Raw genomic sequence first — 24,639 nt, 5'->3', positions numbered from 1 at the left:
GCCAGTTGTCATTTATTGTGACAACATGAGCAGCATACACTTGGCAAAGAACCCAGTCTTTCATGCTAGAACAAATTACATTGAGGTGCATTATCACTATGTGCGGGAGAAGGTTTTACTAGGTCTTATTGATCTAGTTTATGTCAGCACAGAGGATCAGGTAGCTGACATATTCACGAAAGCATTGGGCGCAGAGAAGCTGCGCAAGTTCAGAGACCTGCTTGGTGTGCAGGAATTGGGATTGAGCTCGAGGGGGAGTGTTGAGATATCGAGCTCCACTCGCGATATGCCAGGGTGACCGTTATGTATTTATGTCACCGACTTGTTAGCTGGAGATGCGGTTGGTACACCACCCACAAATAATAGCTGGATGACAGCTATCCTTATCTACTCTAGTTTGTGCTGCCTTACGCATTTTTGAGAACTCGGTGAAGTTTCCCCTTGAGAAGGCTCCATCAAACTGTTGCACAAAAGTTAAAGCCTTCAACCTGTCTTGAGCCCCATTAAAGGTCTCAAACTTCACTACTGCCCCACCATCCTTGTAATCTTTTACCTTTCCTTTGGGTGTCAGATTGTCATATACAGGTGGCTGCAAAAATGAAGGTTGCATTCCACCTTGTCCGCACTGCCACTACCCACTAAAGGGTTTACCAAATCATCCCCAGGCATACCAAACATACCCATAGGAGCTCCAAAGGTCCCTAACCTTCCACTTAGCATTCCTGGCTGCATGCCGAAATTGCCATACATTATGTTAGTCATTACGGGCTGCATTTTCCCAGATACATTGACTTCCATCCCTTGCATCCTAGGCTGACAACCATCAGGGTAATTTCCAAGCATTCCTTGACCATCCTTAGCCCATCCATTGCTTGAAATATTGAACCCCCACCAAAATCCCTTGGATGCAAAAAGGGTTGGGGAAAGGTTTGCTGCTATTGATTTAAATTCTGAAAATCTGTCCCTTAGCCGTGCATATCCATACCATGACCTTGAAAGGGCTGGTGCACTAGAGCACCCTGTACATTTGCAATTAGTGGAGGCTATCCATCCAAGGGCATCATGCCAAGTGACTATTTTTGAACCCCACTAGCCATCTTGCAGGAGAATGCTTCTCTCTCTCCTTAAACCTCAAAGGAGTCTGCATAAACTCAAAGAACTGTGGGTCCTGCGTGAGTCATGAGTGTTCCCCCAATGCTCATTAACTGTGCCTTAAACATAGCATCAACATCACCTGCATCCTCAGCCTCTTTTGACCCTTTTGACTAAGAGGCACTCACACCAAAAGAATTTACAGTTTGCTGTGCCTCAACATTTTGGTCATCTTGGGAGGCTCTCTCTCCATGGATCGCTCTTCTTGCTCATCCTGGGAGGATTGCCCCTCCATATCTTAATCATTAAACTGCTAGAGACGTATTTGCTGATTTTCTTCTTGTTGTAATCCAATTGCAGTAATCCAATTGCAGTAGGCAACACTTCACCAGAGACAATCACAAGCTCACCTCCTTAAGAAAGATGGTGATGCCTCCGCAACAACGAAACCATGAAACCAACCTTAAGACCAACAAGAGGGCAGTATAGACAACTAACCAGCCAAAGACTTCACACAAGAATATTCAGCAAGTAACTCAAACACAAATTGGGGGAGCAAAAGGGCTCTCGCTCAATAACAAGGACACAGATGGACCCCAAACTCTTGGCCCCCCTTTTGGTATTTCTTTATTAATTAGAGAGTCCAACAAATAGATTACACAATGAATTCAACCTCACTTGCATTCAATTCTCTTCCAACTCTCAGTAGGCATCAATATCTCAAACAGTAGCCCTACCCAGCCTGTCCCTCTATCAGCAAATTTGTTGTTGCTTGAGCCCCTCCTCTTGAGTAGGGGCCAACAAAAAAAACGGGCTTTCCTTCCAAGTGAACCCAAATTCAAATTTTTGGTTTGCAACCCCTCCCTTCGCGTGAATAGGCTCTTACTCTAGAGCAGGGGCCAAAGGAGTAACCCGGTTTTCGGTGGAAAACCCGTAGAGAGCATTCCCACGACGAGTCGGCTTCCTTCAAGCGAAATTTACGGAAGGCCAAAATATAGGCGTGCAACTTGAAAATCACCGTGCTCTACGGGAAGAAAGAGGTGCCCGCTGAAATCGTCCGATGTTAAGCCGTAAATGTCTCCCGGAGAGTAGGGCGGTGTTCTCCGGGTTTGTGTGGCGGAGAAGTGGGTACTCTCGCTCGCGTGAACAAGCTCGGAGGGGGCACTGTGTGCTGACGTGGTTGGCACGGTTTGAGCTGCTCATATTTTCAAAAAATGTTTGAAGAAGATGACCGGTCGCCTTCGAAATTTGAAGCTATGGAGGAAATCTCTCCTTCGCTTTCTTCCAACGAAGATTTCTGCTTCGATTTTGATCCCCATCCTCTTTCTCCTGCTCGCAAGAGACCTGCTTCCGGTCTTTCCCTCGATCCAACAATCTTTTGCGAGGAATCCGCCCTTCAAGCTCCACTTCCACCACCGACAAACCATCCTTTGAACGACTCATGCCGTGATCAGAGCTTCAAAGAATCGTTCTACCGCAACGGCACTGACTACAGCTGCCTCTATGACGTTGACGATTATGGAATGCCTTGCAAAGGCAATGACAATGCCGGGATGCATCAGAGGCCTGAAGTCGACTTGCTCAAAAGCGAGTGTGCGTCTGACCGAGAAGCTCTCGGAAAACCAGAGAATTTAGAAGTCCCCGGTAAACTTGTCCAAAGCACTCTGGCCGCTTGTTGGGGAACTAATTCCAAACCAAGGGGCAATCCCCAACACACTACTGGGGCCGTGATAGTCTCTAAAAACGTTGCAACTCCAGCATCTAGTTTTTGGGCCAAATTCAAGAATCCAAAAGTATCCGCTGTCGATGCCGGAGGAGAGCGGTCGTCGAAAGCTGCACGGGGACCGGTCGACATAAAAGTAGCTTCCGCGACCGGCAGAAATTGCCCTTTCTATAAGCGGATTCCCGGTAATTTTTCTCGTGGTATAGTCCCAAAGGTTTGCAAAATATTTACTAGAGTGCGAGCCCAGTTTGACCATATTTTGAAGGGGGTTATAGAAGGGCGTGTCACTGATTGTTCTCTTCCTCTGGGAAACTGGGAAGCAAAGGGAAAAAATGAAACTGGGAGATTCTTGTTACTTATAGCTCTTTTGAATAATGCATATTGTGCGCTCTTGCGTCTTAGGAGATACCTGCCTTCGTGTTTCTGAATTTGCTAGCCACGAAATGCACCAGGAGTCACTGAACCCAGAATGCTATGGCCACGACAACCAACATCGAGCTATAGCACCGAAGCCAATGCACCTTAAGACTTAAGGTCCATAAAGCGCACTGCATTTTCTATATTCGTTATTTGTTGCATTCAAAGAGAAGACTTCATCTTTTTGCAGTAATACATTACCTGTCATTTAGCTTCTTCCATGACTAGGAACATTTGTGGTTAAAAGCTTTCTGAGCCTTTCCCTGTACAAAATGGAACTGAATAAGTTTGGAAGTTCCTTTCTACTCGTGTGCCTTAGAACGTGATTAATGGAGAAAGCACAGATTGGCATGTTCACCATACCTGCCTAGTTTTGATTGCATTGAGTACATGCACTAGCAAGTAGTAATGCTACATCTTGTGAAGTTTTTGTTGATTCCGTAACACTTATTTCTTCTTTTGTGCTGCATCATCCCATCGGCTATCATTTCTAAGATTTTTAGTGTGGTTGTTTGTTTTGGAAAGTGAGGAAATGTGCATGTCCCGTAAGTAAATGTCATGTCTGATGCTTATGAAACTTTAAGCGTGTAAGGGCCGTCTCTTCAAAGTTTCAAGACTACACATAGAGGTATTGTATAAGCATACCGATACACAATATTTTGGTAATTATGCACCGTGCATGTTTGAAAATGAGAAATTGCATGTCCCACCACACCCGTGATGTCTGATCCTCATGAAACTTTTCAAGTATAAGGGCCTACCAATTTGAGGGTCTTTGCAAAGTAACCATTAAACACGTGGAGATATGGTATAAGCATACCGATGCACAATTTTGCACTATGCATAATCGAAAGCGAGAAAAATATGCATGTCCCACACGAAACTAAATTGAGTTCACTAGTAGTTGTACTTTGGATGAAGAGACTTCAGACTACTTTTTGATTGGTCTCTCCTCGAGTGCTATGTCATGACTGAGTTTTCCCTTCACCTTTGCTAAATATGAAGATGTTTATATAAATAGATGCTCGTCTGTGCAGGTGTTTCGGTAGGTGCATGTGTGGGAGCCTATCCGTTAGGGATCTCACAGTGGCTAGTTCTCGCCATGTGATGGAGTTAATGATTTTCAGCCTTGTGGGTGACTATCATGAGTTTAAACTGTTTTTGTTTGGGCATGCCCAACTAGACATTTTTTGAATACAGTAGTCTACTTATGGCCCACTTTTGTGATCTCTGATGCACATGCAGCAAGCTACTCCAGGCACATTTTAGTGCATATTCTGCAGTCTTCCAGTACTGCAATTGACTTCAAGGCATTAGTCCTTCCGTTTGTCCTCACTACCCTTTCATTAAGGGATTCTGGGATTTTAAAAGTTGAAATGCAACTAATCCCGGTACCCAAACACTTAGAAATGGCCTGTTCAAGTTGGTGGGTTAAACCATATGGAAAGAAGGGTATTGTTGAGTACTTTCACCTCCTTGGATAACCGAGATATGTGACATTAGTTACGAGGGCCTAGTTGACACGTATGCCCAAGACCAATTGATTTAATTAGAGCCTCATACGGGCACCTAGTGTAGGTAGCTTAGGGGATTAGAGATGTAGAGATTAAGCTCCAAGATTTGATAACAGCTGGGCCTCAGAGTCAGACTCTTCTTGGGCGTTAGATGGCTAACATCTGAACCTAGATACATAATAGACATTCCACACTTCGTCCATCTCTTACCGGGTGGAGACACACAGGATCTTCATAGTATATATTAAGGGACTTCACAGTGTTCCGCACAGAGCAAAAATCTAGCTCATTGAGGACTACTTACTGTAGCAGGATCAATTGGTTTTAATGATTACAGACCAAGAGATAACTGTGTAGGTGTTCACTGTTGAGACTGCAAGAGACCAGAGTTATTTTCCCACAGATTGGTGACTAGTTGGGCCCGAAAGAGGCAACTCTTCTTCTTTGTCAAAAGGGTACTAGCCTTCCTCATTCATTTGTCATTAGATATTGTCTTGGAGAAGCACATAGAGGAGCAATTAAGCTTGGAGGATGTAGCTTCCACTAGGGAAGTTGGTGTGGCTCATCATTTGCCTCCTCTTTAGTTAGTTTTCTGAAATGAGGGATTGAAAACAATGAGAGTGCCTTAGTTTTTGGAAAAATGTGAGATGTACTCCTTAAAAAGGGAAGGAGGCGAGATAAGCAAGTCCAAATCAGATGAATACATCTGTCAAGAATGTGGATTAGTCAATTCAATTGTGAATTAAAGAGAAGCTCCATCAGGTGGTAGGGCCAGGGGTCCCTTTGATGGGTCTCGGTCTTGAGAAATGTCAATAAACGGTCTAGGGGACGTGGGGCAATCCTGCCTCCTACCATATTCATTTGAACCATGAAGAGTGCCTTAATTCCACACAAGGAAACTGAAGCATGGTGATTAAAACCGGAGAGCTTTTTACTTGATTGTGAGTTTCAATTGAACCTAACTGTAGATAAGGGATAGAAGCATGGATATGGATAACAAGAGAGAAGACACAGGGTAAGGTAGGCTGTCCTACATAGGAAGCTTAATTGAGACCAAAAAGTGAAAAGATGGAGATTGCATTATATGTTAATTTAGAGTAAGACAGTCAATCACTTTTTAAAGATCAGACGATAGACACATGTTTGAGACTTTCAAAACTGACTCTACCATTTTGAGTACGATTGTGGTGGTGTCTAGTATGGGTTTCTGCAAGAAAATTTTAAATTCTGTGACTGAATTTGATTTCTTCAGTAATATTCCACGTTCAAAGCAGAAGAAACGTGCAGGCAGGTTGACTGGTTTGAATCCTTGTGAAGTTCTCCTTGCATTGTTAGGAAAAACCTTAAATAATAGATTTTATTTGGTATAATGTGATGTGCATAATGTCATTTCAAGTTGGCCTTGATTTTGTGTAGTTCTCCTTCATAGATTTTCATTGCCAGTCCTTTTGTCCATATGCTTTGGAGACGTTTGTTAAGGTCTTCTTATGCCAATGTGTCCATTTCTTTGATGTGATGCTCAGGCACATCTTTCACTGTGGATGCCTTCCGCTATGGAGCGGTTCCGGATTGTCTGGCCTATTTTCTAACTCATTTCCATTCTGACCATTATGGGGGCCTCACAAAGTCATGGTCACATGGGCCAATTTATTGCACCCCTATTACAGCTCGACTAGTTGTTCTTTGTTTGTCTGTGGATGAAAGGTATGATGTTAATTCATTAAGGAATCTGGATAAGTTTTGACTTTGAAATGGTTCATACAGCTTCTGTGTGGAATTGTGTGCACTATTGTACATGTTTACATATTCTCACTGCTTCTCTTGCTCTTCTCTTCCTCTTGGTAAATGTCATGTTTTAAAAATGCACTAGGTGGATTCATCCAGTGTCACTTGGCACTACTCATGTAATTGAAGGAGTCGAGGTGAAATTGTTGGAGGCCAATCACTGTCCAGGAGCAGCCATTATATTTTTTCGGCTTAAGAACGGTCAATGCATGCTTCATACTGGAGATTTTAGAGCTTGCAAAGCAATGCAGTGCTACTCAGAACTAACAGAGTTCCATATCAACACACTTTTTTTAGACACCACCTATTGTAATCCAAGATATCGGTAAGGCTTTGTTAGATTATCATGCAATTCTGACAGGATGTCAGGTTCATTAATAATTTTGGTCTCACATAAGCTCTCACTAAAAGCATGATTTTTTTCTGGGTTTTTTGCAGGTTTCCACTGCAAAAGGAGGTCATAGATTTTGTAATTGATATTACACAGGCCACACTAAGAAAAAACAGCAGGACTTTGATAGTCGTTGGAGCCTATAGTATTGGAAAAGAAAAAGTCTATCTTGGTATAGCAGAGGCTTTAAATGTAATTTACAGTCACTTTCTTATGTTACTAATCTTGATTTATTACAACCATAGCTGTTCATATTATGCACAAGTTTGTGTATATCTGTGCATGCAAATATACACACGTGTGTGCATATCTGGGTATGCAACTGTGTGCATGTTTGTCTAAAGACAAAGCTGTTTATACTTTCTCTGTCAACGGTATTTGCAGATTCCTATATTTGTGGAAAAGCGACGATGTCGAATTTTAATGGCACTGGAGTGGCCTGAACTTGCAAGTAGACTTTGTGCAAATGCTGCCAGTACAAGCTTGCATGTTCTGCCCATAGGATGTCTGGGCCCTCAGGTATGGGTGAAATGAGAAACAATCCATGGCTATCTGCTAAGAAGCAGAGTGAAAGGGCTTTGATAGAATTGATGGCATGAACTTTGGTGTGACTAAGCAGAAGGTGGAAAGGGACGTGATAAACATAGATGGCACGTGGAATACAAAACTAATTGATTTTCTTAGATTTGTCACCCTGCATGCTCTTAAACAGTTTCTATCTGCCTTTGTGTGCCTGTGGCAGCACTTTGGTTCACCTTATTCTTTGCTGTAAATGAGCTGCTATTATTTGGTATGTAGCTTTCAATGAGATTTGGCATAGCCAGTTGACTAGCATTATTGGGGGAAGGAGGTTATATGGCCATTGGCTGCGCATCCTCCTGCAAAGTTCTGATGGTGTATCATAAACAAGCTTAAACATATTTCTTTTGTCAATTCTGAATGTAATCAAATCTCTACCTAGAAAAGCCTTATCTGCTTGTCTGGACACAGGGAGCTTTGTTTTTTGAGCGTCTACGTAGTTTCGTCCCAATCCTTTTCTTTTATTTTATTTTCTTTTTTTTTTTTGGGGGGGGGGGGTGCATGTTGTGTTTCTGTTTAGTTTTCTTTCAAAGGAGCTATGCTCTGCCATTGAGTTTCTTTGGCTGGCAAACATATCTGATTAGATGCTGATGTTTTTTACAGAAGCTGAAAGCTTACTTGCAAAGTCATCCAAGGTTCACATCGGTATTGGCTTTTCGCCCCACTGGTATTGTATGTTAACCTTGAAAGATATTGCCCCACATCGTGACTCTTCACTTTCTTAGCAAAGATCTCCTGCCTGCTTTCAACCAATTCAGAGTGTATTTCTAAGGCCTTGAGGCCAGTGTTTTGCCAACTACCACGTTGTGTGTGTTTCGCCGTCTTTAAATTCAGGGTTAGGAATCACCACTTCCTAACCTTAGAGAGAAAGCTCAACACATAACTCCAACATAGGATGATGTGACTAAGTTCCTTTGCACTACATGAGCATTATGACATGTTATATATGTGCACATATTGGGCTCGCTCACGCTTAATACTGCCAATTAGGTTGTTGGTCCAGAGGATTGGATGAAAAGGGGACACACTTAACAGTTATAGAATTTTGGTGGCTCCTTGGAATAAAGGTTGCTGGTTTGTCTTTGATTGATAAGGTTGCTGGTTTGTCTTTGATTGATAATGTCTATATAATTACAGGACTTCTTTGGATGAGGATTATAAGGGTTCTAAAGGCCAGAGGAGGCACATGCTTGGTTAAGTAAAATTCTAGAGTGAACGATAGAGGTGGCTAAATAGATGGACACAAGATATATCTGGAAGTGACTTTTGTCACAGGGTCCACCAAATGGTGAGGTGTTAGAGCCACACTTTTTTCTTGATAAGAAAATAAAGATTCTCAGCAGATTTAGGGGTTGGTTTCATATGACATATGACAAAGTTATGGTGATGGGGAATTGCCATAGGAGAATTGTACATAGGGGGTGATGTTACCCTGGGATGCATCTTGTATAAAGAGGATTGACTTTCCAATATATGACGGATTTAGAGAGCTAGATAAACTCTTGAATTTAATAGGGCATTTTGAGCTGTTATTTTCTACAGAACGGGTGAGCAAAATAAGTAATCATTAGCAACCTTGAACGGGAAAGTGATGCCTCATTATGGTAGTTAATTCACCAAACTTAGGAGAATCTTGTGAGGGAATGGCAAGTCTTTGTAGGTGTCCTCAAAGATACCTTCCTTCTCTTGGATGATCAAGAGAACATCACAAGAGACTTCACCAATTTGAGAAGCAGCTTGCTTTTGGAAACTTTGACTTGAATTCAGGAGTAAATGAAAATGAAAGTGATAAGCAGACTAAATATCTCACTTCACTTAAATCTAATATAAGACATGAGGTAGGAGTCTGTGGCTCTTCTAACTTGCATGGAGCCACAAAGATGACAAAGTTGATTGAAAGAAAGATTAATCCAAAAAAGATTGCTTATTTAAATGAAGCATCCCCTACGGGTTAATCCACATGCACTAGGAAATGGATAACAATGAAACTTTGGGCAGGCAATCGGCATGTTCATGCGAGGAATGAAAGCACAAATACTTAGGAGCATTGTAGGCACTCTAATGATGCTCTGCATCCTATATTTCCGAGTCTTTAGTGAATGAAAATGGTGCAAGATTTAAAGCATTCTTAGCTTGGATTTTGCAATCATGACCCCAATAAAATATAGGGGTCGAGTTTCACAAATGGCTGCTAATATTTAAGCAATAAATAGCTTTCTATGGCCTCAAAAATGGTCAACTTGCTAAATTTTCTTTGTGAATGGCCTAATAGGTCAGCTGCCACTTGTAGTTCTTGACTACTATTGTTGAGGACAAAGAAGGCATTGGTAATAATAAGGCTTCAAAGCTATGGCCAATGATGAGAAGTGAGGCTCATGAGCTCTACTATTGCACTTGTGTATTAGCTAGCTACCCAAAAAAGATGCTTATCAGCTCTTGACCTTGGTCACTAAAGAAAAATTTGCAAAGAAACACCCATGGCTTGATTGTAACTTATAGGAGGCTATTACAAAATACTTCTATGGCACGACCTTGCCCCTTGATTCTTCCAAGTCTATTGAAGGCCTTGAAGCTTGTTCCATGAAGTTCTAGGACTAAGAGGTCCTAAAGAAGAACTTTAAAATGAATTTTAGAAGCTTTAATCAGCTCCCTCATGATTTTTTAAAAGAAAACAAAGCCTAAAAGCCCATTGGTGAGGAAGGAGACATTTCTTCTCTAATGAGAGACCTTCTACAACTCGTGAAAAATGCAAGAATCTTTCAAACAAGCTTTAGCATTGTGAAAAACAAGATATCTTTAAACAAAGATATGTTGAGATAAAGAAGTTCGTTTCTAAGCAAAATAGAAGGTAAAAATTATAGAAAAGGATATGCTAATAGTTGTAGGCCAGAAAGATAGAGATGATTTTGATGCCAGTTGATTCGGTAGGAGAGAGTGGGAAGAGAGGAGAATGCACAAGTGTGAGTGAGATAGAAACCAACACAATGAACACATAATAATCGTACATCATTGAATAAGGGTATGTATACATGAATATTTCGAGCTAGGTCCTAAGCTCCATTATAGGCCCTTTGAGGGACATATGCACATGTATTGGAATTTATATATGTCAGTGCTCCTTTAATAGTCACCAGGCTAGGTAAGATGATTTTAGGTAGGCTTATCCATCTCTTATTTCAAGGCGCTATGCATGCTCTTAGTGTCCATCCTTCTTGGGAACCACAAAATTGAATAATTGCCTCAACCATGAAGAAGCTAGGATCATGGAAAACCTTGTGAGTTCCTAGGAATCACCTCTAGGCTGCTTGGTCCTCCATGGAGTCTAAGAATGTGACCTAGGCACCACTAGCCACACTCTTTTGTGTCTTATGAACAATTCTGACCATGTATTTTCAGTCACATACTCATCTGGTGTTTAACTGTCAAAATTATGTTGCTGTAAGGGTTTTAAGTGCTCCCCTCCAAACGGTGCTGTTTTATTGGCAAGACAGGTCTGGTTGATGACTGTGATAAAAAAATCAGGATCTCCTCATGTCAAACATCAGGCAGATCCTTGGCCTAGATTTTGTGAGGGTTGACTAGCCCAGAATATGGTCTGGGTCAAAAATAATGACTGATGGCTGAAAGGTTTTTTATGCTATAAGGAAAAGAAAGAGCTTTAGCAACTATCTTTCTATCTACACACACACACAAGTGATCCTTCCACTGTGAGCCTCCTGCTATAGAAGCCCACAATGGCATTCTTGTAATCTACTTCAACAAGTTGAAGGATCTCTCTCTCTCTCCAAAGTTTCTGAATGCTCTCGTCCATGGCTTCCCATATGCTAATTCCTAACTTTGGTTAGAACAGGAAGCTAGATGGAACAAATCATCTGATCTGGAAAATAAGATCCATAGGTACAGGATATTTGTCAAACTTGGGTAAGCACATTGGCCTTTTATAGGTCAATTCAAGAGCTGGTAAGCAGCCTGAACAGACCTACCTGACTGGCCGAACTGGTTGGCTGGCTGACCCTCCCTCTAAACAGAACCAGATCAGGCTTGGTTAGGTCAGGACAGCTTGGGTTGGCTGCCTGTGCTATGGTCGGCTGTTCCCCAGCCTATAAAAGGAGGGCTTGGGTCATTTGGATCAGTGGTTTGGTATTGGTATGTTGTTTTTTGTTATGCTTATATAGGGTAGTGTTGGGCTGTTGGCCTGATACATACAGACCTGGGTTGTCATCTGAAAGTAATACTATATATCTATATTGATTACATATATAACTACTAGGAATAATGCAAATTTGTAACCATCTGTTCGCATGCTTGTAGGCTGGACGTATTCTGAGAAGATGGGAAATCAACTACACTTTCTCAAGCCTGTAGTCAGTGGGCCCATCACCATTTACGGTATGTCTTCTTTATCTTGATGTCATAAATTGACAATGTCATTTTTTAGTAATTTATGATACAAAATTTGCTAGGTTTCTGTTTATTGGATGTGGGGCCGTGTAAATTACTGCAAACTTATAAAGTATCACGTTCCTCCTGGGTCCAGAGGCAAGAAAAGAGAGACCTTCATTGAGTGTTGTCTCCAGTCAAGCTTTCCTGAGAGTAGACCATTGATTCCGAGTTTCAAGGAAATTGTTTGATCTTTGGAATTTTGGAAAGCCTGATTCATCTTTGAAGTTCTGGGGCCTTGGCAATGCAGGTGTCCCATATAGTGAGCATTCTAGCTTCATTGAACTCAGGGACTTTGTACAGGTGATATTGCATGTTCTTTTAGTTACTTTCCAAGAACAACTGTAGGACCCATGTAGATTTTTGGTTCAGCTATGCATGTTTCTGGACCTGAAGAGGTGATAAATTTTCTTTTCCTCAGTTTCTTCAGCCTGAAAGGATTATCTCAACTGTCAACAATGGGCGACCACAAGAGAGAGCTCGAATGCAATCTCATTTTCGTCAGTGGTTGATGAAACCGGCTTAAACTTTCTGATCCTCTCTTACTAAATTCAAACTACTGTTGACCCTTGCAGATAGCAATTATTCCCTCTCACAAGCATTCTTACACAGTCAACGAAATGCTGTTGACACTCCCGATTTAGTTATTCTTTATGAATGCTGTTACGCGACCAATGTCGTGCAGGTGATTAGTCAACAGTTTTAAGCTACTGTTACACCCTCTTGTAATCATGTAGATTCTTCAAACATAGTTGGGATGTAGTCCACCACCTGAATTGTTACTTCAAGAATTTCTCAAAGGAATGTAGTCAAGATGATTATAACTATGACTTTGTCAAGGCTGCTCGAAGGGTTTCAATGTGGAAAGCTTTGAAGTGTCTGACATCCTATCCCAATTGTTGTTTGCAATTTATTGTGAAGCATTTAAAGCGATCCATTTAAGATTTTGTTTCGAGTAGCGTGAAAGAAAGTTTAACAGCAGTAGCTAGAAGGCTGCTCATTTTAATGAAAAGATGTACGTTTTTCTATAGTCTAAATCCACAAGGGTGCATATGCACTTGCACATGCCTCCACGTTTGCACGCATGCTTGTGCGAAAGCACATAGAGCCACAACCCCATGTGTGCCCATGCATGTGTGTGCACAAAAGTATTAAAAATCTATATGCACAAGAGTATTTAAAAAATATATGGACTTTTTGCTCTATATGGTTAGACTAGGGCAATAAGATGACGCATGCTTTGAACTTGCTTTGACTAGATCCAAACAAGGATTACTATGTGGGTGGATTGCTTTAGGGTTGTTCACAATGTTGCCAGTTTGTGTTACAAATATTAAATTTCATTCTCATAATACATGTAGAATGGCAGCATGTGAGCTTTGTGTGATTTTTGGAGGTGTGGAAAGTTTGTAAGTCATCAAGAGTTGTGTGCTTTAATGTAGAAGCCCATATAGATGCCACATGGATGTATTATCTCAAGGGACTTCTATAAAGGGAGCTCAAGAAAGATATTGGAACATAACATATTGAATGTTGTCCAAAATACAAATGATAAAAGTAAGGCCTATGAGAAAGAGAGCGATGTATCACAGGAGAAAAATTCCAAGCACAATTAGAGCTTCCACAATGGTGCTTGCGTGCATGTGTTCCATTATGCACATTGTTATACATATGACTACATAATGCCGTTCTTTTCTACCATCAAAATAGGCCTACTTGCTTGTCAGGTTATCAAATCCAAATTCAATGCATTCTATCCTTATAGTGGGGTGCTTGAGACTTGACACTTCTCTTATGCCTCTCATTCCACCACTGTAAGGAAACATCTTTGTGTATGCAACTATATAGTTGAGACCTTACAAGGGTATTGTGCACTGTATGTACAATATGCAAAACAACTTCGTTGAATCCATTCATGGTTTAACCGGTTACATGAATGGGACTAGGAGCTAGCAAGCATTTGGATCTGTCATTGAGCCACATTTGTCTTCTAGATGATTGGTGAAGACGCCTCAGCTCAAGCCTACCACCAAACCAAAAGTTAATGTTGACTTACTGTTGACACTCAGGTAATATGTCTATATCTTATCCATTTGCGAGATTATTTGATGCTAATATGCTCAATGTTCTAAAACTTGATGCCCAATGAAGGGCCCATTTCCTCATATTATATTTCTTTGGGGAATGAAGTGTGCCGCCTTTGTGCCCACACTATGAGGTTACAATAATTATATTATATATTATTATGCTTTTTAATTGCTTTCCTTGCCCTACATATATTCATTAAAAATACCCATATTGTTGCATTTTCACATTTTCTCATGTAGTTGATAAACCGCCTCTTGCACATATACATTTTCAATCTTACATTTTAGACATCCCTCCATAAATTTACATATTTAAATAACATTGAGTTGCTATTTTATAAATCCCCTTTTCATATAAATGGCATGTAAGTTACCCTCTTAAAAAAACACCCCTCAATGCACTAATGTGTAATGTTTACATGTTTATGACTGACCACCCAGGGTGGCATAATCTCTTATTTTCTTGGTGATATGTTTAAAACCAAAAAGTAAAATTGGATATATATTATTGATCACGAGGTGATTAGCCCTTAGCAAAAAGAGACAATACAAAAGTTGACCAATTATGGACAAACGCCCAAGGGTTTTGCAGCACGTGTAGCAAAGGGAAAAGCCCTCTTCTATCCATAGGGGAGGCACATACCAGGCTTCGATTGACCAATGAATTCTTTGGGGTGATCCTTCGATACTAGTGTGCAACTTGTGGCAAGCCACAGGCTATAATCTCGATTCCCTTGTGCAAGACTAATGTTTGTGCCACTTGGATTCTATCCACTCCAAGAAAATCTGCATTGCTTCTTGGCACGATATCTCAAGATCGATGTTCGCTTGAAAGAGCAATGTGGACACTCTAGAGATTGTACTTGCATATACCTCTAAGGTTGTCCCTCGACTGGTAGGCAAGAACCCTTCCCACTCTCTTCATCATCACTATTGTGAATCTCAATCAATTTCATGCCACCCATGTTAGAGATGCTTTATGGATGGAGCGAGATTTTGTTTTTTACTTAGCTGGGGATATTTGATTTTAGCGTGCCGTTCTTTCATCTCGTGTTTAATTACCTATGTACTTCTTGTAAAGGTTGGCCTATGTTGCACTTCCTTCTTGAAGGCAAAGTAGCTTGGTCTTCTTCATCACAAAATGTCTACACTTTAGTCTTGCTCTGAATATCCTAAACGCTTTAATCAAGCATGGGTCTCCAACAATGAATTCACGACTCTTCATCATCACTGTTGTCAATCTCAATCAATTTCATGCCATGCATGTTAGAGATGCTTTATGGAAGGGGTGAGATTTTCTTTTCCTGCTTAGCTCAGGATATTTAATTCTAGCGTGCCGTTCTTTCATTTGGTGTTCAATTACTTATGTACTTCTTGTAAAGGTTGGTCTATGTTGCAAGGCAAAGTAGCTTGGTCTTCTTCATTACAAAATGTCTACACTTTTGTCCTGCTCTGAAAATCCTAAACGCTTTTGTACACCTTTTAAAAAACAAGGTGGGGATCCCACTATGGCCTTGCCTTTTGGAGTGTCATTATAAGTCCAAGTGTAAGGAGCTCGATAAATATTTCAAATAACTTTTGAAAGAAAACGATAGGTGTAAATTGAGAGGAAAGGGAAAGAGAAAAATCAAGTGAAGGTGAAGGAATATCTGAACAGGTAGATGAGTGAAAGAGAGGAGAGAAAAGAGGTGAAAAGGTACAATATGTGTGTGTGTGTGGTTGATGGGCCATTAAATAAAAGTGGAGACATGCCTATTATGGCAAGAGTAATATAAATGTGGTGTCATACAAGAGACAAAGAGAGCCTCTTTAGAGAGAAATACCTAACAAAAGACAAAAGCTTTAGGATAAAAGACAAAAAACATTTAGCAAACAAAAACCTTAAACTTCTACTAACCCACATTTAAGCCTCATACTAACCATAATTTGCAAGGTCAAATTGACCAAATGAACGAACTTTAAAACCATGGCCCTGATTAGCAACTCACTAACCAAGTCATCCCTGAGGACCCTTGGAGGGCCAATAATCAAGAATGGGTGTCTCCAAGAATGAATTCACGAGGGATATGATGGGCGGCTTGAATCTCTTAGTCATCGAAGGTTTCAAGGTCCACTAAGATTGTAAATCCCAAACTCGGATTGGGCTGGTTATATATCCCTATACTCACATCATCAGAATATATCATCCTTGGAAGCCTCTTTCTTAGCATAAATTTGCAAACTCGAGCATTGAAATTCTCGCCAATGATGCCCAAATATCTATTCTCTTCCCCTTTCGTGCTGCTGCTACTCCCCTCTCCTCGGACAGCATCGTGAGCTTGACTCCCTCGTTTCGGTGAGCTCTCACTCATCTTTTCAAAGGAGCCCTGCACAGAAGAGAGGGGCAAAGAACATTAATTTTGACCTTCAAGTCCAAGAATTGAAAACCATGCTTGCTCAGCAAATAATGCTGGAGAGAGCGGGCATCTATGGTTGGGACTCGATGTAAATGGCGAGATTTGGCCCCAACCGACGCTAAAGAGAAAAAGGAAACTTGCATGTAGTATGAATTGATAAAATTGTTGTCCTTTCCTTTGGAGAAGCGATCCAAGGATGTTATGGAAAGTCTTCTTGAGAAAATCAAGAGAAGGTTATAATATGAAGCAGGCATCGTGGGTGCGCCGAGAAGGTAGGCATAACAGGGGTAGTGGGTGTTGTGATAGAGTTTGACTTGACTTCAAACTGTCTGTGCCAAAATTTGGCTCCCTTAACGGACATACGAAAGAAAATCATCTCCAGGCATGCCGAACGGGTTCGGCTTTGGTTGTACCACTTACAAGAAGAAAGACGGCAAGAAAACCATGAAAGATCTCAAAAAAGGAAGAAAAGCAGCATACGAGGGAGGATTACACATGTTTTTGAATCTAGGGAGCACCATCAAGGAGCACATATGGAAGTGTGGGAGGAAGAAATTACCTTCATAAGAGGGAACGCATGAAAAAAGGGTAAGAGAACAGAGGAAACGGAAATGTTAAATGATGCGGAAGAAGAGGTGGGAAAGAGGAAGAGCTGTGGGATTGCAGAAAACCTAGCTGCAATACCTTCTGTGAGGATGACAGAGAAGAAGCACGCGATGAATGTTGCGAATGGACATGCCTATGCAACTAATTTGCATTTAACAATCCACATTAATCGATTGAAATGGAAGGGCCTAAGTTCTTTTTATTTTCCTCCATTTCTCTAGTTAATAGATAGAATAGATAGATGCTATTGTCCATTGTTTTTTTAAGTGGTTGTGCTTTGAATTCTCGTCTTCTACTCTAGTCTAAAGGCTGGCTACCCAATCTAGTTTCACACTCCAAGATCAAACTATCAAATTCCATGCATGTATTTTCACACACGTTCCATTTAGTATTATCTCCTTCATTCCATGTATAGTTTTGAAACAATCATATTCTCATTGGTCAAATTTCTGCCAAAGGACATTATACAAGCAACTATAATGAGCTGCTGCACAAATTGACTTGACATGCTCTCAAGGCCAAGCGATGTTTTACATATGCGGTGCATTGAAAATTTTGCACCAACCTTGCACCATCTATTGTGGATTGACTTCAAAAATTTTGAATGCATCCAAACTCCAAGATTTCGTACGTTTGGACCTCCTTTCAATTTCTACTGAACATCATGCATTCACACTGAACAGATGTAGATTGCCCAAGGATTTCGTATTTTACATTGAACGTAAGTAGAACAAGATGCCTTCATCAAATGCTCGGCTTTTATGGAGGTTGAATACTCCATGGAAAGCATTTTGCAGCTCACCGCTTTTGGAAGTTAAGGAACTTTATGGAGAATGCGAATACAAATGCAAACAGTATTATCATGCCCACATGGACACCGGCTACTACTCCCAAAAAGTCATGGCGGAACCCAAAGTATTCCTGGAGATACTGTGGCACTGTCTCCCTCCCGCTTCCAGCAACATCAATTGTTATGTTGTCAAGATCCCCTAATTGAGAAGTGATTAAACCATATAATGTCCATGAAACTGGATTACCCCAGTAGTACCATCTCCACCAAATAGGAATTCTCTGAAACGTCAACAAGTATTGTTAGAAACAAACTACCTGGACAACTCCTGACAAAATATTAGGACTGAAGGCATTAGAGAGTGTGTAGCTGACAGATGGAACTTACAGGGCGCGGGATCATGAAACCTGAGAAGAGGTTCCAGAGGCTGTAGAAGGCTGATGAAATGATAGCAGCAAATGCATGGCTTGGTGTGATTGCGACAATCATCATGCCATAGAAGGTAAAGTACGCGAATGTACAAAACATAAAGAAGAGGAACCAAAAAAGCTTGACTACCGTCCATTGGAAGTTCATCATGGAGTAAACTATCAATCCGTATACAAAAGTCTGCACTAAGTTATAGGGGATCTCGACAACCACCTGCATAAAAAAATTTAGAAAGGCATTTCCAAATTAATGGATATGAAGATTGATACTCCAGCAGTAGAGAGAGTGTGATTAATGTGGCCATACCCACAAACCGATGAGACTATGGCTGTTTGACAACATTACAATGGTAGAAGTAGCGCACCTGTCCAAAAGCGTAAGCGAGTGGAGAATACATTCCAGCTGCCTTTTCACGATAGAAGACGGTTCTTTCAACATCTACAACTGGTTGAATTGTGTTTGCATTGGTTATTCCAAGAAACAGTGTAGCCGCATACATTGCACCCATGATGTTGGCTATATCTTGTTGTCCAGTTCTGAGTACACAAAGCATGGCAGGATACTAAGAAACTTTCTCAAACAGGCACAGCACATCGTGATTCTTGCGATAGCTCAACTGTACTTGAAAATAAGGCAAGTGTACTTACGTTTTGGAACCAATGTCCCAGAATACCGTTCCAAACAAAATTGCAATCACGGTTGTGAAGAAAAGCCGCACAGCATTGTATTCTGGATTGCGCCAATATGACCAGTGTTGCTTCCAAAGACAGGATAGGCACTGCACAGCAAAGCTCTGAGAGTACTTGGTTGGAAAGTACAGGTCCTTTGATCCCGGGGCTGGTGCACTTAATTCCTTGATAAGCTCTCTATTTCGTCTGTAACAGAGTAGTTGTGAGCTCAATCTTAGATTCAAAGGTGTTGCTTCCTATTTGTAGACTTAATATAATGTCTTTACAATGGCATGCTCACGCACAAATCCAAAGGAAAGACACTTACTGAAAGAGAGGTGAGTCTTTGTATATCTGAGCAAAGTCAACACCAAGGCGAGCCTCAGCTCCTGGTGAACTGATGTCCAACATCCATGTTGCTGGATTGTAACCTTCCTTAATTTTGGGAACATAAGGTATTGCCTGTGTAGTGAAACTGTGGTCAGCATTGGATGTTGCACAACACTGAACGGATGCTGACAGAAAGTCAGTACTTTTCAAGATTTGAGTATTTCTTACCTCAAAGTATCTGACAAGTTTTTGAGAGTGGTGACCGAGAGGCCCATTGTAAATGACTTGCCCTCCACGCTTCATTAAGAGCAACTGAAAGGAAGATCGGAGTCACTCTAACTCTGCCTTGTACACTTCATTTGATCAATCTCTATTCCAAAAATTCATCATCTACACTCCAATGACCATGTATGCAGAGACAAAGGATTGTGTTGTCTATATGCTCTTATAGGTGGACAACCACCATCAAGCTATGCACTGTGAAGAATCAATTATGCAATCAGGTTCTTATACCTCATCAAATGCTTCAAATATATCAATGCTAGGCTGGTGAATTGTGCAGACCACAGTACGCCCTGTGTCCACGGTGTTACGAACTGCTCGCATGACAATCGCAGCAGCTCGTGCATCCAATCCAGAAGTTGGCTCATCCATGAAAATGATGGAAGGATTTGCAACCAGCTCCACAGCAATAGTTAACCTTTTGCGCTGTTCGGTTGAGAGACCATTAATTCCAGGAAGGCCAACAATAGCATTTTGAATTGGATTGAGCTCAACGAGCTCCATAACTTCATCAACAAACATCTGCAGAATACAGTAAAATTCTAAATAAGAACCTTTTATCCTTATGATACCAATTATACATTAGTATTTGGCTCTACATTTTTCTCAAGCTTTCGATTGTGGTTCTTACCCTTCGTGTGTGTGCATCCACTTCTTTGGTGAGCCTGAGCCATGCAGAATATATAAGAGATTCCTTAACAGTGACGTGTGGTGAATGAATATCATTTTGTTCACAGTACCCTACAATACGAGCAAAAGTTTCCTGTTTCTTGGGATATCCTGATATGGTTATGTTACCCTTAATGTACCCCCCTGTTTTTCGTCCTGCCAACACATCCATTAAAGTTGTTTTGCCAGCACCACTAACACCAACCAAGGCTGTCAAAATGCCTGGTCTAAAGGAGCCACTCACGCTCCGTAGTAGCTGTAGACATGGTTCGGGTACTCCTTGTTGACTCATTTCCTGTAGCATAGCACAAAAATGAGACAAAAAACTGCTTTATAATTTTACTACTCAAGGCACATGTGAAAATGATTCACTAACAAAAATGATGAAGAAAAACTTACAGAAGGCATATCAACATAGTAGTTAATCTCATCAAAAGCAATGGCCAATGGCTGAAAAGGTAAAACCATGCCCCTATTTGTAGCTTCCACAACTACTTCATTGATAGCCTCGACATGTTCAGAACCTGAACTAGCAAAATGACTTGAACTTTTTTCCTGTATTTCAATGCCTGTCAAATGCAGACAACCTAAGATAAGCAACCTCACCGACTTATATGTAAATGCAGAGTAAGATCTAGGCTCACAAAAGGATAAGGACAAGGTGGTCTAGACCTTTCGGAAGCACTTTTGCAGGGCTTGAGAAAGATTGCCTTTTTAACCTTGATTGTGATGGACACAATGAATCACCAGTGTGATTTAAATGTGTCTCTTCACGAGCCTCCTCTGAAAAAATAGCTTGTGGCTGGCCAATAGCTGTAGCATTGGAGACATGTCATAGAAACTTAGGCTCTGTTGGACACAATTGTTGAACTAATTAATTAAAGTTGTTTCAGCTTTGAGATTGAGAAACACACTTTAGCATTTACATTAAAATGTTTTGTCCCTTTGTGTATTGTGCCTACAGGATATGATGACTGAATAGAAGTAGAGTCTCATGATTCAAATATGCCAATGCGATAGTGTACAACACATTGAAGAGAACAGTAAATCCAACCAGTGCTCCAATACCGATCCAATACCAATAACCCTCAGTAAACATTCCTCGTTCCTTCAGTACAGCTTTGCCGATAGTTTGTGCAGCTATAGTATCATTAAAGGGCTGAATGAAGACAAGCTAGTCATCAGTTTGGAAGACCATCACTACTTTTCCATATCCTAATGCAAAAAGAATAAACACATGACTAAGTAGCTAAGCTTCATCAAGCTAGCTATACTATTAAAAAGGCAATTCTCACATACCAAGTTCCAACGATGTGCCAAAAATTCATTCACAGCCAATGCGTTCTGTCCATACATCATGGGTGAGATCCAATATCCCCAAATCCACCATTTATGTATATTGTCTGTAACACATCAAAGTTCTAAACTATTAGTTTTCTTTTAAGTGACAATAATTCAATCTGGTTTGAAAATAGAATAATTATTAGGCTCACAGACTTGCATACCTCTAGATATAACAAATCCTCCTAAGACAAAGATAATCATGAGTGCAAATGAACCAAACGTATTTGCTACAACCATGCTTCTTCCAGCCGCACCAAGGAAGCGAAAGAGCGCATAGGCCATTTGAGAGACCAAAAATAAGAGCAAAAACTGCCCAAAAAATCTGCAATGTAGAAAAACACGTTAGTACCATTTTGAGCACAGGTGATTCATGAATCCACAGAAGAGTCCACGCCTTATAATTAAAAGAATGTACGGAAATGCTCGCAGACCTGCCAGCTTCAGGAGCGAATCCAATGGTAAAATATGTGAGACAAATCCAGATTCCTGATTCCAATATGGATAATGGTATTCTAGTGATAAAAGTTGGTATGGAAGCAGCCCACGCAGGGTAGAACATTTGATCCCTTTGTTTGTAGAACACAGGAAGTCGATCAACCGCCATAGAAAGCTCAGCAAATCCATTGAACATTACGTTGACCATGCCAAAGAAAAGGGCACCCAAGTATAAAGTGCCATCTGTGATGTTGTCCGGATGTAATTTTGTTCGAAAAAATACAGTCATGGTAATCACAGATACCACTGATATCTGAAAGGTGAGAGAACAAGTATATCAGATGATCTCTCTAACTAGTTCAATGGGTATCCAAATGATAGAAAGCTTTATCTAAAAAAGGTCTTAGTTTTCCATATTGGACAACTAAGGGTATGCCTTTTTGAGATAGCAACCTGAACAGTCTTGAAGATGTAGAGGAATGAGTTCCGCTTCATGAGCAGCGACTCCCTCCAAAAGCAAGCCTTTAATAAGTTCCACTTGTCAAGTCCATATTTCTTCATGGAAAGAGATACCGGATGACTCAGTGTTTTGTCAAATGGTACTGCCAGGTCTTCTTGAATACGCTCACCCACATGGAAAGAGGAGAAACCTTCTCTGAACTCTTTTACAGAGATGAATCGGTATGGCTGGTTACAATTGGCCCAATATTGTTCTTGATCCTTCCGTGAAGTAACCTACATATGAGTGAAACATTAATCTCATCTAAATGAGCAAGTCCAAACCATTAAATTCATCTTCAAATTGTGACTGTCCCACCCCATACGGTAGTCTACATGCTCTGTGGCTTGCCTAGTTCTGAATACATTAGAAAAGGCTGGATTACCTCTTGCAAAAAATCTGCCACGCTTTTTCTCTCAGGACACTTGAATCCCATGGCCTCAAAGAAGTCAAGAATCAACTCTCTAGGTCCTTGATAAACAATGTGGCCTTCCGAAAGTAAAATAACGTCATCAAACAGGTTAAATGTTTCTGGAGCAGGCTGCAGAAGTGAAACAATCATCGTCCCATCTAGCAGATGCACAGATTGGCGCAAGCATTTCACAATCTGATAGGTCGTTGAACTATCTAGTCCAGTAGATATTTCATCCATGAACAAGGCCCTGGAAGGTCCCACTAGCATCTCGCCTGAATGAAACATAGAGAAAAGTAACCTTAATGTGGGATGTGGACTCTGATGGAGACCTACATTCTTTAAAGGATCCAGAATGGCCAATATCTTGAATGCAAAAAAGGACAACGATCACACTAGTTTCACGATGGATTTCTACTGAGCCTCTAAATTGTTTACTGAGATTCTTCGATCCACTTACCAGTTGTCACCCTTTTCTTCTGCCCTCCAGAAATGCCTCGCAGCATAGCATTACCAACCAAAGTATCCGCACATATGTCAAGACCCAAAATCTGTGACATGGAATAGGTAATCATATGATGGCACGGATGTAAAATTTGAGGAAAACCATAAGCACGGAAACCTTATTGTTATAATGCTCATTGTTTCTGTGTCAAACACATATGAAGACTAAAACCCATACCTTCATCACATAGTCTGTGACAATACTGGTCTCCTGCCCTTCCATGGCAATTGCCTATAAAAATCAGCATCTGAACATGTCAGGAGCTTAAAATTCAAATGCCTATACCTAATCATCGAAATCAGAAAGATTGTACCTTCATCAAGATATCAACATCAGGATCTGGTTTTATTCCAGCTTCTTTTTCTCTTCTTGAAAGCTCCACTAGCATTTCTGTCATAAAATACAATTGTTGAAGGAAAGAGTTACAGTTTATGTCGCTTGCATGCTTAAACTGTGATGACAAGGTGCTACAAGAAACCACCAACAGCTCAGCAAGGAAATACTTACGGTATCTTGTCCCCACACCCTGGCAACGACCAGAAAAGTCAAGTGTTTCACGAACAGTCATTTCACCAATCTGCCTATCTTCTTGGCTGATGTAAGCTGATGTTCTTTGAGGTACAAATTCAGAAAATGCATGTCCATTGTAGGTTACTTGCCCTGAAACCTGTAATGAAATACCAGTCATCACTATGTAAACACCTGGAGCTAAATTACTAACAAAATGCTTTCTTCTGCATTTAAGATGGAGCACTCCATTCCATTCCAGCCTTTTGTACTAACCCGCAGTTCGGGGTCGAGCTTTCCTGCAAGAGCCAGCAAGAACGTTGTTTTCCCAGAACCTGGAGGCCCTAGGAGCAGTGTCATTCTGGAGAAGCTCCAAAAGTAGAACAAGTTATTCAAAAGTTGTCTGCGTTAAATGACATGAAGCTCGCTCTCTTTCATTTTTGGATGTGATTTTATACCACCAAGTAAAGGAAACTGTCTTGAACGTACCTGGACGGCTTCAAAATTCCACTAACGTCATTGAGAATGGTTAGGTTTCGTTTCCTTGTTGGTAAGAGGTGTATTCGACCAAGGAGCCCCTAACGGAATGAGATCGAATGGCGACAGTTAGCTTTGCATTATCAGTGTGGAAAGTAGTTCCCATGACTGTTGAAATACTGTAAGTTAAGCTGGTACTACATGAATTTGCTTTGGGCGGTCTGCAAGTAACTCTATTCCTCATGTGTCTGTCTATCGAAAA

The 24,639-nt window shown here is 40.8% G+C and overlaps 2 protein-coding genes across 17 annotated transcripts; one reads left to right on the top strand and one right to left on the bottom strand.

Moving 5' to 3' along the window:
* The first annotated feature begins 2,606 nt into the window (after positions 1-2,606).
* LOC147880462 (DNA cross-link repair protein SNM1-like) lies at positions 2,607-12,787 on the top strand. Its single transcript, XM_087371013.1, has 9 exons — positions 2,607-3,000; positions 6,270-6,450; positions 6,617-6,856; positions 6,970-7,114; positions 7,307-7,441; positions 8,105-8,168; positions 11,813-11,890; positions 12,192-12,244; positions 12,363-12,787. The coding sequence occupies exons 1-9, from the start codon at positions 2,616-2,618 to the stop codon at positions 12,465-12,467; spliced, it is 1,386 nt and encodes a 461-aa protein (XP_087227139.1). The 5' UTR covers positions 2,607-2,615; the 3' UTR covers positions 12,468-12,787.
* Positions 12,788-17,583: 4,796 nt separating this feature from the next.
* Positions 17,584-24,261, bottom strand: LOC147880461 (pleiotropic drug resistance protein 1-like). Of its 16 annotated transcripts, none has more exons than XM_087370811.1 (21): positions 24,177-24,261; positions 23,901-24,060; positions 23,707-23,783; positions 23,571-23,624; positions 23,349-23,439; positions 22,862-23,163; positions 22,431-22,712; positions 21,974-22,290; positions 21,704-21,864; positions 21,498-21,601; positions 21,195-21,357; positions 20,871-21,011; positions 20,598-20,767; positions 20,161-20,493; positions 19,761-20,051; positions 19,476-19,559; positions 19,246-19,379; positions 18,897-19,124; positions 18,614-18,785; positions 18,208-18,462; positions 17,584-18,101 (listed from the first exon to the last, which is right to left on the bottom strand). In XM_087370811.1, the coding sequence occupies exons 1-21, from the start codon at positions 24,258-24,260 to the stop codon at positions 17,829-17,831; spliced, it is 3,876 nt and encodes a 1,291-aa protein (XP_087226937.1). In that variant the 5' UTR covers position 24,261; the 3' UTR covers positions 17,584-17,828. The 16 variants fall into 16 exon arrangements, with proteins under 16 accessions (XP_087226937.1, XP_087226940.1, XP_087226939.1 ...); XM_087370814.1 differs by having other exon boundaries at positions 20,598-20,772; positions 20,894-21,011; XM_087370813.1 differs by having other exon boundaries at positions 20,598-20,832; positions 20,918-21,011.
* Positions 24,262-24,639: the final 378 nt, after the last annotated feature.

This window comes from Dipteris shenzhenensis, chromosome 32 (assembly GCF_047967505.1).
Source record: "Dipteris shenzhenensis isolate YYH24624 ecotype China chromosome 32, Dip_SZ_1.0, whole genome shotgun sequence".
Classification (NCBI taxonomy): domain Eukaryota; kingdom Viridiplantae; phylum Streptophyta; class Polypodiopsida; order Gleicheniales; family Dipteridaceae; genus Dipteris; species Dipteris shenzhenensis.
Note: the sequence above shows the minus strand (reverse complement) of the source record. Positions and strands in the feature narration are given on the sequence as shown.

Coding starts and splice junctions, on each gene's coding strand:
- LOC147880462 (XM_087371013.1), top strand. CDS start 2,616: ATGCCTTGCAAAGGCAATGACAATGCCGGGATGCATCAGAGGCCTGAA. Junction 7,442..8,104: donor TAGGATGTCTGGGCCCTCAG/GTATGGGTGAAA, acceptor TGTTTTTTACAG/AAGCTGAAAGCTTACTTGCA. Junction 12,245..12,362: donor AACTCAGGGACTTTGTACAG/GTGATATTGCAT, acceptor TCTTTTCCTCAG/TTTCTTCAGCCTGAAAGGAT.
- LOC147880461 (XM_087370813.1), bottom strand. CDS start 24,260: ATGACACTGCTCCTAGGGCCTCCAGGTTCTGGGAAAACAACGTTCTTG. Junction 23,164..23,348: donor GAAGAAAAGGGTGACAACTG/GTAAGTGGATCG, acceptor TGTTTCATTCAG/GCGAGATGCTAGTGGGACCT. Junction 21,358..21,497: donor TGGCACATCGTTGGAACTTG/GTATGTGAGAAT, acceptor GTCTTCATTCAG/CCCTTTAATGATACTATAGC.